The following is an 18,655-nucleotide window of genomic DNA, read 5'->3' on the forward strand; positions in this document are numbered from 1 at the left end:
GTGTAATTTTTATGAAGTCGTCCACACTCAGGCAATTCAAAAGTAAATACATACATCAATTTGATTTTTTACAAAATAAATAAATTTATTCGTAATTTATATTATAACCTGTTTATGAATACGTGCACAATTGCCTAATCAATTTTTTTACTCTCAGATCACGCTTTTCTTAATTATTTCCATGTAAACTTGACATAGTTCTTTTCCGTAGTCACTGATGGGGCGTACAATATGTACATTATACGTGCATATATACATATATATATGTAAACATATGTGCATAGATATAAACAAACTTATATAAAAACATATACACAGAAATAAATATATATGTGTATATGTTACATTTTACATAATCAACCCTGATAATGCTACATATATGCATATATATATACATATGCATTTCTTATATACGCTAGTTTTATTGCTTAAGCTTTTTCATGTGATAAACCCAATTAATACTTTTTACCATCATGTTGCAGAATTTAAAATAAATAATATATTTTTTTTAATTTAATAAAAAACTAACAGTAGCATAATTTATTAACACTTAAATATTACACTTGCTCAATTTAAAAATACATCAAGGTGTTCTGTTTATTTTTCCTTGCGTATTTAAAAGGCAAGGCTTTTTTTTTTTTTTTTTTACACATTTAATAAATTACGTACTTATAATTTATCACATACTTAAAGCGATATTAAGAATGTATCTACTCAGCAATTGTTACTTAATTAGTCGATCTTCGCTAAGTGCATTTATACAATATGCATGTGAATATATATATGTATCACGTATGTATTATGTATGTACGTTTGTGTAACTCTGTTTTAATTCGTATTTTAATGTATTTTGTTTAATTATATGATATAATTCTTGCCTTCTCTTCCTTGGTCAAAGGTTCATTCTTGAATATATATAAAATTGAGCACTGGTTTTTGCGAACGAGAGAAAAATGAAAAGTATTAAGTTGGGAAGTTCATTTTTTTTTTAAATTTTTGTAATCTATTAAGTAAATATATACGTACCCACATACATACATTGTATAAGTGTTTTTGTTTGCAAGGGTTTACTGAATACTTGTAATCTAAGAAAATTAAAAAAAAAAAAAAAAAGAGAAAGGATATACATTTTTCTATGAAAATAGCTTATTTACTTTAACATACATAAGTTGGAATATTATACACATTTGAATATATGCTTGCTATTTACTGTGAATCCTATAAATATGTGCAGTTGTATTATTCCGTGATTTTACATAACTCAAAATAAAAAAAAATTTCTAACATTTTCAGGTGAAATAATGTTTTTTCATCTTTTTTAAAAAAACAAAAAAAACATAAATATAAACACTAATGTGAACACAAACGTAAACATAATACGTAAAATATAAAACCTTTTTGTTAAACAGTCGAAATATGGAAAACTCTATTTTAAAAAAGTAAAATGGGATAAATGGAGCACATTTTAATCAGTGTGTGCAAGACGCATGTATATTTTAAAGTATTTTTCTCCCTTCGTTAATAGTCCATTATATACGAAAAAAAAGCAACATAAAATGAAAGAGAGAAATTGATTAAATGATATTACATGATACTTTTCTTATATTTCAGAAATCTTGAAAATATATAAAATGTAGAATTAAAAAAAAGGAAATTTGCTTTTTGTTACAACTTTTAGTGTGCACTCTTTTTTATTAATCTTAAATGTTTAAAATTATGCAAACTTTTTGGAGAAGTATTTTGGATAAATAAAGTGCCTCACATTTCTGAAAATGTTGCTTTTGTTAAAGCAATGTACACATGTATGCATATATGTGTACCATATGCATATAATATTCAGTGGGATGTCCAAATAACGTGTTAAAAATTAAACTTATTATGCCACATGTTATATGCAAAACATTTGCAACAAAAAGATACGCAAAAAAAATAAGAAATTTTTGAATATAAACAAACGAATGAAAGTAAGGAAGATGTTTCTTTTCCTTTCTTTTTATTAAGGAAAACTGACACAAGGCTGTGCATATAGATTCTAAAATGTATGTACTAATTATGAGCAGCATTGTAAATATTAAAAAGGAGAAAAATGTAATGGCAAACATATATATATATATATATATATATATATATATATATGTGTAAAAGCACATGTTTGCGGAATGCACGATTCTTTGGTAAATACAAAAAAAAAAAAAAAAAGGAAGCATTCAGAGGTGAAAATTGTCCTAATATAAAAATGTATATATATATATATATATATAAATGAACTATATATATTTTGGTTGTACTTCTTAAAATTGGCCCATTTTACAGTTGAGGTAAAAAATGAAATCTGTAAAAAGTTATATTATTACATATATATAAAGTAAGCATATGTGATGGCCGCTTTTTTTTTTTTTTTTTTTGGTGGTAACATTAAACGTTCGCTAACGTTTTAGCGAGCACTCGTCCCCTGCCACAAGAAATATCACAAACAATTTCGTTATTAAATAGTTTGGAATCCACTAAAGTTGGTTCGTTATGATTTTTTTTATCATTTAATGCTAAACAGGATGAGTTATATTTACCCCAGGAATACAATTTATTATCTGAGAGTAACATAGAATAGTAGTAAGTACTTCCACCTGCTTGAATTTTCTCAATATCTTTTTTAATTATACTATTTTCATATTGTGGGTTTAAAGTTATGGCCTTTGGTTCTAACCATGCCCTTGATCCCCAGAAATAGATAATATTATTTTCTGAACAAGCAATCATATGATTATCTCCACAAGCAATAAATTTTATTTTAATATTTTCCATTTCGAAATATTTTACTTTATTTGGATATACTTCGTGAGAATATAAATCACCTATACTATTTTCAATACCTAATTGTCCATAGTCATTTCTTCCCCAAACATAAACCTCACCATTAGTCGATAAGGCAGCAGAAAAACTATGACCACAACAGATATGTTTGATAATTATATTGTTACTTATAAAATAATCGATTTCTTCAAAAAATAATTGATCTCCATGATTTCCTTTGCCTAGCCGTCCAAATTCACCTCGTCCACATCCATACACTTTTCCATTTTTTGTTAATACTAAACTATGTTGTTCACCACAACATATATTTGTAAATTCTGAATCTTCATTTTTAAATGATTCAATTCTTTTAGGGATATTTACATTTTGTTTACTACCATGTCCTAACCCGTTTGCACCTCTAAAAAAGTTTCCTCCCCATCCCCAGCTGTACAAATCATTATTCTCATCTACAGCTAAGGTGTGCCTATAACCACAACAAACATCTGTAAATTTTATATTATTTACATTATTTACTTCTTTCGGTATTAACGAATAATTATTACTTTTTTCATTTTCATCTAAATTTCTGCCTAATTGACCTTTGTCGTTTAAACCGTATGTGAAAATTTTCCCTTCTACTATAAAAGCTGCATGGTTGCAACCAGCTGACAATTTTTCAATCTTTACATTTTCAAAATTTGGTACCTTCTCAGGTAACTGACTTTTTTCCCCAACTTTTATGGAGGAAAATATACTATCACCTGAACAACCCCATCTCCATAAGTTATATTTTCTTTCCTTTTTTTCTTCTACTTTTTTTTTACTGCTATAATATTTTAAATCGCATATAAAAAAGCGACTTCTTCCCTTTAAAGTGTTACGAATTTTTTGCATTTTAACATTTTAAGTGTTCAAATGGCTGAAGTGTGTTTACAAATATAGTACAGTGAGCATTAAAATTTATGAAAAAAAAAAAAAAAAAGTTCAAGGATGACAGGCTCAATGGGCATACTATTAAATAGAAGAGAATGTACTTATAAATAACATGTAAATATTAATGAATATATATTAGTATGTAATATATTTGTAATGTATCCATATATACATACTTGGCGCCTAGTATGACTACTTCTACACTGATGATACAAGCATTTATTTTTTTTTCTATTTTTATTACGTGCGTTATTACTCTTTTGTAAATTTTTTCATATCAACGATATACGGAAAAGCTAAGTTACCACTTGGCTTATAAAAAAAACAACACTTTCACCTACGTTTATGATTGTGGATATTATTTTATAAGTAATGTTATGCTATAAACGGAAAAAGATACAAATTTTCGAATTACTACAAATGTATGTTATTGAGATAGAGGTTTACATGTACATATGTATACATATACATATATATATATATGCAATTTCAAAGTTTACCAATATTATTGCTATTTGTTGGTTTAAAATTGTAAACGTGAGAAAATAAAAAGAAATACCTCATAAAAAAAAAAAATAAATATAATTTGGTGTTTTTTTTATTTTTTTATTCAAATGTTTATGGACCCATAAAATGTTATAAAGGGAAAAAATTAGCATAACATGATGAATGTAGAGAATTACAAAATTAGTATGACCTATATCTTGTACATTATATATTTGCCTATTGAGGAAGTTTTTTTTTTATGCTTTTTTCTTATAACGGAAAAGGTGAATCTATATATGAATATGTATATATACATGCATAATATATGCATGCAACTGCGACTTAATTTCATTATTATATTTTTTTTCCTGTATAATAGGAATGTTAATAATAAGGGAAAGAATTATTTTTAACAATATTTTATGTTACATGAAAAGCTTATCCATGCATACCTAAAAGATGTCCAAATATGAATCGATACATGGAAAGATGTAATGTTCATTTGTTCGAGTATTTCTCTTCTTGCTAAAGCAAAGTGTATAACAGGAACATATACATATATATATATGTATGATCGTACATATATGTAACTACAACCACTTTTAATGACATTTATGGATCTTACGTACCCGTGAACAGGCTAAGAAAGGTTTTAAATAACAAAAAATATTAAACAGTAAATTTATATTACTTTTTTTCTTTTATTCTGTAAATATAATGCATTCCGAGTTGCTGTATTACAAAAATGTGTACATATATGCAGGCACATATATGTATATAATATGCATGTTCTATTGTGTTACACATACTGAAATACATATATATATTGTTCAGAAAACAAAAAAATTCACGCAAAAAAAAAAAAAAAAAGGAAAAAATGGAAACAAAAGAAAGGAAAATTACTTGTAAAAAGAATATTGCTTGATATGCATACGTAATCACTTACCTAATTATTTTTGCACATATCGATAAATTAATGTATCAATCATTTCTTCAGTAACTTTAATTTGTAATAAAGTTCATAGATTTTACCAACTTGCCTTAACGAAACCAGGAAAAAACATATTTTGTATCAATTTTCGAGCTTGATGTCTACACAGACCGAAAAATGCGTTATAGCCTCTTGCTCTCCCTAAAAAGATGTGTACGTTTTTGGGTATGTTATTAATCAAAAGTATATACACACGGGTAGAGACGAAAGCGTGTACATACACGCAAATACATATGCAATCCTGCACGGAAATGTACACACTTGTGTATGTATGCACGGGTATATGTGCGTATCTAGGTATATATACTCATTTTCATATCAGACCTGTTATTGCACATCTGTTTCTGAACCTTACTGGGCAGGAATCCCTCGGTAACAATGAGAGTTTGTATTTCCAGTAAACATATTCAATGGGAGACGATGCTTCTGATATATATTTTTTTAATAACTCCCTTTTTTCCTTATATCTTTCAATAAGATATTTTCTTTTTAAGTTCCTTTGAATTTTTGCTTCATGTCTTTTTATAACAGTATATTTGTTATTTGGGTCTAACCTCTTTTTTAAATTTAAAGGGTTTATTGTTTTTAAATAATTTTGTTTCCTCTTCTTTTGAAAAGTTGAATAGTTATTTAAAAATAAATGACAAGTGTACTTCACTTTAATGCTAAAAATGTGTGAATGGACTAAAATAAGGTAAGAAAGGAAAAATTTCATAAAACTCAACATTTCACATCTTTACGAATGAAAAGTAAGGTCTGCAAAAATGGTGAAAAATAATATCCAAAAAGAAAAAAAAAAGGGTTTGTGTGATTAATTGAATACACCAAATAGCGCAAAAATTATGATAAGTACATATATTATATAATACATATATAAGTACACACGCAGTTATAAATGTGCATGTATTTTATTACATTTGGGCTCTTCAGCGTTAACGATTGACAGTTAATTTATTTTTTGCTATTTTATGAAAACTGTTCTTTTTTTAATCATTCCAATAGGGGAAAAAATGCCTTATAAATGGTTTTAAAAAATGTTGTAAGAAAATCTTTTAAATATTTTTTATTTTTTGACCCCGGTTAATTCTTTCAAGTAAAAACAAATGAGTGCAAAAAAACTTTCATACTAAAACAGGTGATAAGGAAAATTGTGGAACTTGCGTTTCATACATAATTGAGTTTATCCTTTTCTCTTTTTGAACAATAAAAAAATAGTACTATTTGCATTCTTTTTGAATTTGCATTATTATGAAAAAATACTCTTCCTATTTATACATGGAAATGCAATTTTTTAAAAATGCTAAACGTTTCAAAAGAATTAAACATTTTAAAAAAATATAAGAAATAAATTTATGAAATGTAAAAATTAATTTAATTAAATGAAAACAAAAAGAGCTATATTATTTAAAAAAAAAAAAAAAGAACCTTTTACATTTTGTGTAAAAAATAAAAAAAAAAATATATATTTTATCAGAAAAACAATTCACAGTTGGTTACTGTTAAAAGGTGAATTATTCATAATTGGTTAATTATTTATAATAGTTTAATTATTCATAAATACTGATTATTTATAAATGCTAAATTTTTCATAAAAGCTAAATTGTTTATAATTAAAAGTTTTTACAACTATTTTAGTATATGGGAAGTGGTGAATATAGGAATGTGACTGTACACACATATAATGAACCATGCACAGGGGAAGACGACTGTTATAAACAAATAATATGATCAATTGAACTTTTGTTTTGAGTGAGAAAATGTTGACGAGGGTTCATAATTTCACGATGAATAGTGTTATATTTAACATATTTGGGTATGCTATTTTCTATATGTTCTAAGGAAGCAATATTTGCTTTATTAGTTAGTATACCAGTTATATTACTTTTTGAGATTATGCCCTTATTCAAATAATTCTTGGTAATGATAGAGTTTTTTTTATTATCTTCAACACTGACCTCATCCATCAAATTATTTAATCTCTGCTTTATATCAGCATTATAATCAACAATTTTATTTAGCGATTTTTGTGTTTGCAGGTTTCTCCCATTTTGTGTTTTGTATAGTTCAACTTCATCTTGTATGTTTATAGTTTTTGATGTAATATTTTCAATCAAATTCGTATTTTTAATATTACCCTTATCAGAACTTACCATATATTTTTTTTTTTTTCAAATTTTGTACATAGTACATCATCTGGAGAATATTCCAATTCTGTCTTATGATTATTATAAATTGAAAAATTGTTTTCTTTACTTAAATAAGAATTCTTAGAATTTGATGATTCATTATCTACATTTTTAATGGATTCACATAAACTTTTAATTTTCTCTATATTTCTGTTGTAACATAAATCGTAATCGCATTTTTTTCCTGAATTTTTCGGTGATAAAATATAATTCTTTGATGATAATTCCTTCTGTAATTTTAATGCATTGGGGATAACATTCTTTACTCCAAGACCATGTCTTGTGCTACTTACCTCGTCTTTTTTTTTTTCTATTTTCAAATCTTTATCACCCTCATCGTTGAAACCATCTTCGCTGATACTGTTCTCATTGACACCGTCCTCGTTAGCACTGCAAACCCTATTGTTGTTATTGCCATAAAAGGAAGTATTAGAAAAAGATAAGGGAAACGCCTGATGTTTTAGATGACTATTTGAATGAACCTTTTCTTTATACTTAATCGAGCTAACATTTGGAGATGTTCTCCCAGGGGTACTACAACCATTGTCTTTGTCACATGAAATAATTGATTCTATAGTTTTATTTAAGTCAAAAAAAAAATTTTTAAAGTATTTGTCTTGTTTACCAATTAACTCATTGTATTCATTTTCTTTATCTTTCTATGTCAAAAAGAGGGGAAGGAAAAAAAAAAAATAATAAAATAAAATAAAAAGTAAACACAGAATAATTAGGAAAAACAAAGCTTAAGGGAGCAGGAAGAAGCAAAATAAAAGTACAATGGGTAGATATATTCGTGCACTACTTTTTTTCACTTCATTCTTCATGTTTGTTTATATATAACATTTTTATATGTCTATATCATATTCTATAGAAACATTTTACCTTTTTTTTTTTTTTTTTTTACTTTTTTTACAACTTACTGCGAATCTTACGAGCATGTTTACTTTATTTTTTAACTCTTTAAACTTACGATTATAGCTTATTTTATTTTGATAAAAGCGATCATAATCTTTTGTTAAATTTTCTAAGTGTTTAACCCTCACACTTAAGATATTTATTTTCTTCAAAGATTCCATATTAATTGAATGTAACCTTTTGTTTTCGCTGTTTAAGAATATTATTAAATTTTTCAGTTCTTCTAAAGTTTCACATTCATTTTCTCTTAGCATTTCTAAAATGTAGTTCTTTTCAATTTTTACTTGTTTGTCGTTAGGTTCATTGCTCACTTTCATTTTTCTCTTCAGCTTTCTTCCCTTTTTCTTTCTTTCCTTTATCTTTCTTACCTTTATACTTCTTCCCCCTATCTTTCTTCTCTTTATTTTTCTACTTTAATCTTTCTCTTTTTTTTCTTTTTTCTCCCCCTCCTATTTATATATTTGTATTGAATGGAAGACTGAAATGATCGTGCTCCTTGAAAATTACATTATCGTTTAAAACTTGAAAGAAAAATATTCAGTACGTGAGTATATATATGTGTATATGTACGTGCACATTACATTAATTATGTTGTGTACGCATATGCTTAGGAGTTCTACAAAATTAAAGCTGCGCATGTATTTTTTTTTTTTTTTTTTTTATGTACTTGTTTCATTAAATGTGCACATACGTAGGTACATATTTAGTGCACAACCTAAATTAAAAAAATAGAGAATATTCCATTATGCAAAAAAAAAAAAAAAAAAAAAGACATTTCTATTAGAAGAAGCATTTGTAATAGTGCTACAGAAGTATCGCAATGATTACACAAAGTAACGAAATAATGACATAGTTTTATAAGTGTATCTAATCTTTAAGAAGTTAATTGACTTTGTTTTTTTTTTTTTCTTACTTTCTTTAATATTCATATTTATGCTCTATTGCTGAATATATTTTTCATTTTTAAAACTTCTCATTTACCATTAACAGATTTGCCAGTTATGTAAGACACATAACAAATAAAAAATTCTCCCCACACATATTAAATGTCTATAGTACAAATGGCAACAAGGAAAAAAGAAAGATATCATAAAACGGGGAAATCAAATAAAAAAAAGACCTATTTGAGTTTTTCTGATCATGAATATTTTAATGAATATTCCAAGGGAATTGATAATGCTGATAATGACCAAAATAGTAGAAGAGATCATCCCTTTAATAATAGCAATAAACACAAGTTAAATCCTTTCCTTAATAAATCCTATGGAAATGATAAATACATAGGAAGCCCAAGTAGCGGCATAAAGCTGCTTCGAGAATCTGGGAAAAGTTACAAAGATGAATTACAGACATTCAATATAGCGAAATATGAAAAGAAGCAGAACGAAGCAGAATTAGTTGAACTAAATAAAATATTGGACGATGAAAATAGCATATACTTTAAAGGTACACCTTGTAAATTTAAAGAAAATAAAGGTAAAAAAAAACTGAGTGTTTCAAGTATAAATATGGAAAATAATACTACTGAGAAAATAGAGAAAAATATTGATGTAAGTGAATTATGGAACTACTTAAGCTATGTACATAATTCAGAAGGTGGTAGACTCAAATATAAAATGAACGAAATAATTGATAAACGTGTTAAGGAGGATGAAGAAAAGATTAGTTACAAGAAAAAAGGGAAGAATAATGAACTAGAGAGTAGCAAAGAAAGAAAAAAAGAAGTATCTAATAAAACGAATAACCAAAATAATATTAAAAAAAAGGAGGAAAATATTAACTACGATGAATACAAAAATATGATTAAATATATATTACCATGCATGTCAGACAATAAAATAAAATATTCTTGGTGTGTTTTAAAAAGTAATTTAAAATGTGAAAACGATCAAGTAAACTATGAGCACTTTTTTAGTTTCATTAATGAAAAAGCAGGAAATGATAAAAGCGAGAACATAAGTAAAATTGTGGGAAGCAAGTTAAAAAATAAAATGTTGAAATACAATTTTAATCCGTCAAATGTTCAATTAAAAACAATTAATTATATTGACAATATTAGGTTAAAAGCTACCGAATTTTCTAAAGAATTCAAACAGTTGATATCAGAAAACGAGTTAAATAATTTATTTAAAGGTAAAGAAAAAATAAAAATAGAGGAATTGGAAAAGCATATCAATCATATAATCCACGAAAGGATAGGGAAAACGAATTACCAGGAAATAGGAAAAAACGTTTCATCAATTATAGATAGTATAGAAAATGCAGATGAAAAAAAAAATAAAAAATATTCCAGAAAAATGGAAGGGCTTACAAATTTTAATATGAAGGCTTATATATCTACATTACTTACGAACAAAAATGGTGAAGTATCAGTAAAACATTTCATTGATAATCTAAGTGTTGATTACGAAACTCTAAGTAACCAAAATAAGAATGTAAAAGACGCTTATGATTTTTATTCTAGAAATATTGCACCTACAGAAATTTTGAGCGAATCTTATGCTGATGAGTTAAATAATGAAGAACTTAAAAGAGCAAAATTTTTAATTGAAGAAATAGATTATTCAGTAAGGAATAATTACAAGTCAAATTATTTAGGTGCAAAAAGTAGCAAAAACAAAGATTACGAAAGTTCGTATTTATCCCTTTATGAGATTTTTAAACATTTGGACATAGATAAAGATAGTTATATAACTAAAGAAGATTTGCAAAAAAGTTTTAACAAATTAAAAATAAGAAATATAACTAATGCGGATATAAATATATTTTTAAAGTATATAGATACACAAAGAAAGGGGTACATAAATGTCAATGATTTCTTAACAAATTATCAACTTGAAGAAAAGTCATTGATTAATTGGATAAAAAATACAAATAAGCCTTATTTCGAATTTGTTCAAAATTTAAAAAGAGAACATAATTGCCATGAAAGGTCTGTTAGTGAAAAGGTTATAAATAATAAAAATGCTTCTATTGCCAAAAAATATGACGATGTAATAAGTAATTATAACTTAGAATTAGATCCATATTGTCCTTCTTATATTATAAGAGAAAGAATAAGAGACAATTTTATGGCCAAAAAGGAAGACTTTATGAATAAACACGTAAATGCAACTAGATTTCATTTAACGTCCTATAGAAATACAAACAATATAGTGCAACCAGTCGAAAATTCAGACTTGTATATGAATGACAACTTGAGGTTTAAAACAACTTACAATTTAAATTACACTTGATTGTAAAGAATAATAAAATATCGTGCTATGCTTGTCATTGTTCTGCACCTTTAAGCAAAGTATGAAGTTCAACATCCTTTTCAATAAATTTTTTTTTTTTTTTTTGTATCTTACAACCATAAAATTTTTCTTCGCACAGTTAATAATTTTTTTTATGTGTTTTTAAAAAATGTAATTCAAAATAAACGTATTTTTAAAGTGGAATCGGCTCACTTCATTATATGTTAGGAAGAGGCGTTCATTAGAACGAACATTTTGCATAAACAGGTCATACAAAAAAAAAAAAAAAAATTGGCTAGTAACATAATTTAAAAAAATAAATAAATAGTAAAATAACAAAAAAAAGCTATAAAAATATTATCCTCAAAGATATAAAAATATTAAATGCTAAAAAAAAATAGAAAAAATTAAAGAGGAATGAACGAAAGTTCAAGAATTATGGCCAAAAAAAAAAAATAATAAAATAAGAGAATTTTTAAATAATAACGAAAATGAGTTGGTTTCCCTTTAATGGATACATAACAGAAATACACGTCTCCATAATTACTATAACAAAAATGCATTAGCAAATAAAATGTCAATATGAGTGTGTATATATATATATGTTTAAGACAAAGGTATAGACCTTTATTTATTACACTACAAATTAAGGAAAAAAATAAGTATACGGAACATAAAGGCTACTTGCAAAGTAATATGGCTCTGGTGCTTCCACATATATTCTTATCCATTTTCCCCTATCTATATATACATACTCTCTTTTTGCTACTTCCTTTTTTGATACTTTTTCTGTTTCTTCTTTTGCTTCTTCTTCCTTTGTTTCATTGTCTTTTACTTCCTTTTCTTTTTTTTTATCTGTTTTTACTGCATTATCACTTGAAGAAGACTTGGAAACCTCGCAAGGATAATAGTAAACATAATAGTAAGAAGGATAATGATAAGCTGCAGGAACTACAGTATATTTTTTTGAAGAGCCAAAACAGCCTGTTGATTTGGAACTTAAAACATATTTCCATGTAACACCTAAGGGGTAATAAAGTGGATTATACATTTCAGGTCCTAAGAATGTATATAAAAAAGAATAAATTAATTTGTTAATAAAAAGAGTATATTAGGAGGTGTTTCATTGGTGATTATACCAAAATACATTACAATGTATGCGCATGAATATACATGTAATCGTACAAGAAAAAAAAAATTCAAAAAAAAACAATATACATTAAAAATCATTCGTTTTTTTTTTTTTTTTTTTTTCTCTCTTTTAAATAGGCATATAAAAAAATGATCATAATTTTTTATTTATAAAATGACTCATCAAATGCTGTTCTGTATAATAAATAAAAAGACCATTCCCATAAGCAACATCGTTTTCATATAAATTAATATATAAAATAAAATTAAAAAAAAGAAAAAAAAACTAGAAGAAAGTACGTAATCTTTGTATGATTTATTACTTAAATAGGTATAATCGTAGGTGTCTAGTATTAAGGGACTGGAGGCATATGATCTCACCATTTTTGCTCGTTTAATGTATTGAAAATTGAATATACACGTATGTAATGTGCGTGTATATATATATATATATATATATATATATCGTTCGTATATATATGTATATTATGTAAAAGAAGAATTTTATTTAAAATATTTTTCAAATCAAAATGTATGAATTTGGTTGTGTGCTTAAAAATTATTCAAAAAGTATAATATGGAAAATTTTTTATTATGTTTTTAAAATAAGGAAATATCTTTCATCCTTAAATATGTGTTAATTTTTAGTTAGCTTTCTGTGTAACTTAATTTTGAGCATGTTTTTTTCTTTTTTCTTTTTTCTTTTTTAAAAAAACAACAAAGGGTAAGGCGAAAAATAATGCTGGAAAAATATAAGCAGCGATTAAAAAAGCTTTAAAAGCTCTAAATTCTTTAAGTCCTTTTAAATTAATTTACATGATCATAATACACCTTTTAAAAGAAAATAAGAAAGTTCCCTCATTCCTCATGTTTTATATATATATATTTTTTTTACAATATACTGTCTTTTTTTCTTATTTACTCTAACTCAGCATGTTAACTTTCAGTGTTTATTTTGTTGCATGCATACATCATGTAATATATGAAAACATTGCTAATTAACTAAGTGAACATATGTGAATGTTCAAATGATCCATATTTTTGTGTACAACAAATTTAGCGTAATTTATATGTATATTCATTTATACATTTAACTCTGCTTAATCCAATATCTTCTGAACAAGATAGCAACAATGTTTAATAGTGAACATGTTACGCTTAATTTGCAAAAAAGTTCAAAGCTATAATTAACGTAAAAAAACACCATTGAGATATGATTTTTTTTTTTTTTTTTTAAATTATATAAAACATAATATAATTGAAATAAGCTTAAAAAAAGAATTTTTTCTTAAAACCAACACAAAACGTAAATTATGCTCATCTTCAAAGAAAAAAAAAATATATTCTTAAAAATGGTCTAAAGAAGGGTGCAATAAAATATACAAAACACTATTTTACAGGAATTAATACAAAATAAATATATATAAAAATCCTATTGGGGATTATGAAATATATACTATGTTATATTAAATCGAATTTTTTTATAAACCGCGTATGTATGTATGTATGTATGTATGTATGTATGTATGTATGTATGTATGTATGTATGTATGTATGTATGTATACACATGTGCAGTTAAAATTCAAAATGAATATACGGTCAAAAAAAAAAGAATGAAAAGAATAAATTGTCTTTTATATAAATTCATTAAAAGTTTCAACTTCCGCAACGATATACGAAACAAAAAGTATTCAGGAATATAATATGACATTGTAATTTTTTTTGTGGGAAAGTTTTTTATAACTGCAATGTATTATAAATAAAAAAAAAAAAAAAGTAAGAAAGAGAAAACAAAATGTGGAAAAAAAGAAAAAATGGAAATCACATTTTAACTACAATTATTATAATTAAAAATTTTAATTACCGTTTCTGAATAACGATTAAAAAGAAAAAGGTTAATTTCCATTTCTCTATAGTGTATACATAACATCACTAAGGTAGAAGTAATATAGTTATAATATTTTTTATTTTTTTTTTTTAATTTTGCTTTTAAAAATATTTGCTCCTTCAGCAAATTCGTTCTTTTAAAATTTTGATATTTTTTAGTGCAAAAATGATCATAGAAGAAAAATGATTCCAGAGATAAAAATAAAAATTTTGAGTCTTATTGTATATGCAAACATTTCCCCCGAGGAACGATAAGAAAAGAACATGATATGTAATGTTATATTTGATTGTTTTTAACTTTTTGAGTAAGAAAAACACATACGTATATATATATATATATATAAATATATGTACATGCTCGAAGTTATATCCTTTTACTTCTGCATACAATGCTAATTGAAAATAGGAAAATAGTAAGAAATGTTATTTTCGAATGTAACGATAAATTAAAATTATACATAAAAATAAAGCAAAGCATCAAGAATAATGATATAAGTAAAAGTGTAAGAGAGTTGGAAGAATGTTATAAAAATCTTTTGGGTTCTTATTCAAATAAATTTTACGAAATTAAATGTTATAATGATGATTATACTAGTGATACAAAAATAAATAATGATATAATAAATCGTCTTTCGAATAGCTTTATAGAAAACAGTAATGGGTGTGTAATATCTTTTTTTAATAAATATGGAAATATAAAAATATCTAAAGACAACAGCAAACATGTTAAAAACAATAATTCTAATAATAGTATAGATGAAACATATATAAGCAACCTTATAGACGCTTTTTTCATTAAAACATGTGATGTATCAGTTAAAAAAAATGAAAAAAAAAATTATTCCTTACGATATGGTATTTTCACTAATTCCTTTAATTTATATGATTTATTAGAAGATTATTACTATGAGCATATGCAGTATTACCAAAAAATAAAAAGCTGTACGTTAAAATGTGACGAAAAAATAGATAAAAGGAGGTATAACAATAACAGTAACAATAATAATAATAATAATTATTATTATTATAATTATAAAAATGTGAATACTCCTTCTAAAAGTGAAATAAAAAAGTTCATTGAGAAAACAAGGGCTGTTGTATTTTCAGATTCAAGGAAATTAAAAGACATGCTCAGCTTTGCAGAAAAACAGAAAAGGGTGGTAGAAAATAAATTAAAAAAAGATGAATCATTTTTTTGTACATTATTAATTATAGATATTAGTAGAATAAAAGAAGAAGACACGTTTAATAGTAGCCTCATAAATAATAATGACAATCATAGATCTACTTTAAACAATTTTTACTTTATTAATGTCTATTATACAAATGATAATAATTATGAAGAAGAAAACAATAAGGAGGATAATTTGAGAAAATCGTTCATCGAATTTAGCAGTTTAATTAAGCATTATTATACGGATAAACATTTCAAAATTGATATTTCAAACTTTAACAAAATATCAAAAATAATTTCAGAAATTTTCTATGATTTAGCTAATATTCACATAAAAATTGTCCTGCACATGTCAGGAAATTATGATATTAAAAAGAAAGATGAGCCTATTTTGAATTTCCTCCATTCCATTGACCTTGAATTAAAAGAATTCTTAAATTATTTGACCAAAAATGTGAAGAAATTAGAAAATGTAAATTCGAATTTGCGAGAAAGTTCTGAGGATACCCTTTTATTAAAAAATGAAAAATATCATAAAATAAATAATGTTTTATTCAAAAATATCGATTTAGATCAAAAAACAAAATGTAATATAATAAAAGAAGCTATGAATATTCCTGAAGAATATGTTGATAGATTAGTATTACTAAATAAAACATTTCAACATAATTATTCGTTTTATAAAGAAAAGGAAAAAGACTTACATAAGAGTATTAAAAATTTAGTGGAAAAACAAAATGACATTATAAAAAATTATGAACAAGAGGAAGAGCAAAAAAAAAGAGATATAAATGGTGCGCTTAACGAAATTACTTATATTAATGAAAAATGTTTGGAACTAAAAAATGAAATAAAAAAACATAAGGATTTAAATTCGAAATATTTACAAGGCGAAAAACATAGGCAAGAACAAAATTTAATAAAATTTCAGACTGCTGATGGTATGCTAGCTAAGGAATACACGTCTTTTTTAAAATTTCGTAATGAATCGTCAATACATGATCAAAAAACAATAGGAAAAGAGGAAGATATAAATAAATTTCAAAAAGATGAACAAACCTACAATGCTAATGAAGAAGAAGATAAGATACAAGATATATGCAAAAAAAAAGAAGAAGAATACTTGAAAAATTTAAATGAAGCCATAAAGTACGCGGAACGAATTTTTCAAGAAACATACGATTTGAAGTAATCATTAGAGCAAATCTTTCTATAGTCTGTATTAATTCTATTTTGTAAAGTACATGCACATCCGCAACGCAGTAGTGAATATAGGATTATGCAACTCGGAAACAATTAGAAAAAAGAAGCTTTTCACTGTTAGAATTAAAACGTAGCATATGTATATGCCTATGCATACACACAGACGTGCATGCTTATCTCCACATATGCACATCCCCATACATGTATATCCTCGTACATTTACACATTTAGTCTTCTTTCCGCTTTTCCCTGTGACTTCAGGAAACAATATGATAGCAGCATAAGTAGAAAAATCGATCTGCTCAACGTTCTAAAAATGACAGCTTCAAAATTTAATGAAAAAATAAACTCTCTGGTAAATAACTTTAAAAACACAAAGGAGCTGAAACTTATATCCCCATTAGAAGACAACTGTGTTAATTTGAAGGAAAGGTTTGAACAAACAAATTTAGTAATAAAAAATTGCTTAAAGGATTATAAGGAGATGTTGGATCACCTGGATACGAACAATTTTAACGAGAGCCAGTTAAATTGGATATACAAAATGAATTCCTTATCGAAAAAATTTTAGCGGCAAATGTACATACACATGTGCGCGTATGCATACTGTTATGCTTGTATATGGGTACATACATATATATATATATATATATATATATATATATGCATAGTAACGTTTCTATCTGTAAGTGGCCTTATGATGGAGCTTTCATATTATTACATCATAGAAAGTTATATTTATAATTAATATACAAACACTATCAAAAAAAAAAAAAAAAAAAAAAACACACTAACTACTTTTATATATATATATGAAATTCACGAATTTCAAAGAGTAAAAGTGAACAACAATGCAAAAGAGGAAGACAAAATTTCCTTTAAATTTCATTAGCATATGTAACTACTATATGTATTAGCTTGAAAAAGGTGAAGTACGCATTAATATTTTATGTAAAATTAAATATGCTGAGAATAGGCAAAATTGATCATTCACATAAAAAATATAAAAAGGGAAAAAAAGAAATTACAGAAAAAAAAAAAAAAAAAAATATAATTGTTAAAATTTTTATTCTTAATACTTTCAATAGTATTATTTTTTTTATAATGCTTTTTTTTTTTTTTTTTAACATCTTTTCAAAAAAGTATACATTGTGCAACTTAAACAATCTCGACAGTTACACATTAGACAACTTAATTTTTTGAAAAATAGAAATATTTTAAAAAAAATTATTTATTTTTAAGTACAAAACAGTAAAATTATGGATTAATATAATTTTTACAATGAATAGTTTATAGTATTTAATGAAAAAGTATAACTATATTATTTATTTAACGGTATATTTTTTTTTTTTTTTTTTTTTTTGTATGCATACTAATTATACAAAATAAGCAATGAATTATCAATTATTCAAAAATTTGTTTCGTTGTAAAATTTATGATGCATATTTATTTTATATTATTCAAGATTCGAAAAAAAAAAAAATAAATATAAATGAATAAATAATCCAGACAGATAAGCAAATAAACAGGAGAATAAATAATAATTTCATCTAAATTAAACAAAGCATATATTCTTTTTTTTTTTTTTTTTTTTTGCGTATTTTGTAGCACATATTTATATATGTATATGCAAAATAAACTTCCGACAAAATAAAATAATAAAAATATAAAATAATAGATTAATTCATGAGAAAATGTTGAAGTCATCAAAATGATAGT

The 18,655-nt window shown here is 25.1% G+C and overlaps 6 protein-coding genes across 6 annotated transcripts; 2 read left to right on the plus strand and 4 right to left on the minus strand.

The window, feature by feature from the left end:
• Nucleotides 1–2,415: 2,415 nt before the first annotated feature.
• On the minus strand, nucleotides 2,416–3,687 carry MKS88_002974 (UVB-resistance protein UVR8-like protein; the record flags this gene model as incomplete). Its single annotated transcript, XM_067216027.1, has 1 exon — nucleotides 2,416–3,687. One exon carries the CDS (start codon nucleotides 3,685–3,687, stop codon nucleotides 2,416–2,418), a length of 1,272 nt encoding a protein of 423 aa, XP_067073548.1.
• Nucleotides 3,688–5,284: 1,597 nt separating this feature from the next.
• Nucleotides 5,285–5,930, minus strand: MKS88_002975 (ribosomal protein S14; the record flags this gene model as incomplete). Its single annotated transcript, XM_067216028.1, has 2 exons — nucleotides 5,285–5,344; nucleotides 5,559–5,930. 2 exons carry the CDS (start codon nucleotides 5,928–5,930, stop codon nucleotides 5,285–5,287), a joined length of 432 nt encoding a protein of 143 aa, XP_067073549.1.
• A 982-nt stretch (nucleotides 5,931–6,912) lies between these two features.
• MKS88_002976 (uncharacterized protein) lies at nucleotides 6,913–8,621 on the minus strand (the record flags this gene model as incomplete). The annotated part of the gene is made up of 3 exons (XM_067216029.1): nucleotides 6,913–7,277; nucleotides 7,385–8,048; nucleotides 8,310–8,621. 3 exons carry the CDS (start codon nucleotides 8,619–8,621, stop codon nucleotides 6,913–6,915), a joined length of 1,341 nt encoding a protein of 446 aa, XP_067073550.1.
• Nucleotides 8,622–9,350: 729 nt separating this feature from the next.
• Nucleotides 9,351–11,540, plus strand: MKS88_002977 (calcium-binding protein; the record flags this gene model as incomplete). The annotated part of the gene is made up of 1 exon (XM_067216031.1): nucleotides 9,351–11,540. One exon carries the CDS (start codon nucleotides 9,351–9,353, stop codon nucleotides 11,538–11,540), a length of 2,190 nt encoding a protein of 729 aa, XP_067073551.1.
• Nucleotides 11,541–12,186: 646 nt separating this feature from the next.
• On the minus strand, nucleotides 12,187–13,055 carry MKS88_002978 (sporozoite surface protein essential for liver stage development; the record flags this gene model as incomplete). The annotated part of the gene is made up of 2 exons (XM_067216032.1): nucleotides 12,187–12,599; nucleotides 12,995–13,055. 2 exons carry the CDS (start codon nucleotides 13,053–13,055, stop codon nucleotides 12,187–12,189), a joined length of 474 nt encoding a protein of 157 aa, XP_067073552.1.
• A 1,893-nt stretch (nucleotides 13,056–14,948) lies between these two features.
• MKS88_002979 (uncharacterized protein) lies at nucleotides 14,949–17,507 on the plus strand (the record flags this gene model as incomplete). The annotated part of the gene is made up of 2 exons (XM_067216033.1): nucleotides 14,949–16,921; nucleotides 17,198–17,507. 2 exons carry the CDS (start codon nucleotides 14,949–14,951, stop codon nucleotides 17,505–17,507), a joined length of 2,283 nt encoding a protein of 760 aa, XP_067073553.1.
• Between the last annotated feature and the right edge of the window lie 1,148 nt (nucleotides 17,508–18,655).

This window comes from Plasmodium brasilianum, chromosome 9 (genome assembly GCF_023973825.1).
Source record: "Plasmodium brasilianum strain Bolivian I chromosome 9, whole genome shotgun sequence".
Classification (NCBI taxonomy): domain Eukaryota; phylum Apicomplexa; class Aconoidasida; order Haemosporida; family Plasmodiidae; genus Plasmodium; species Plasmodium brasilianum.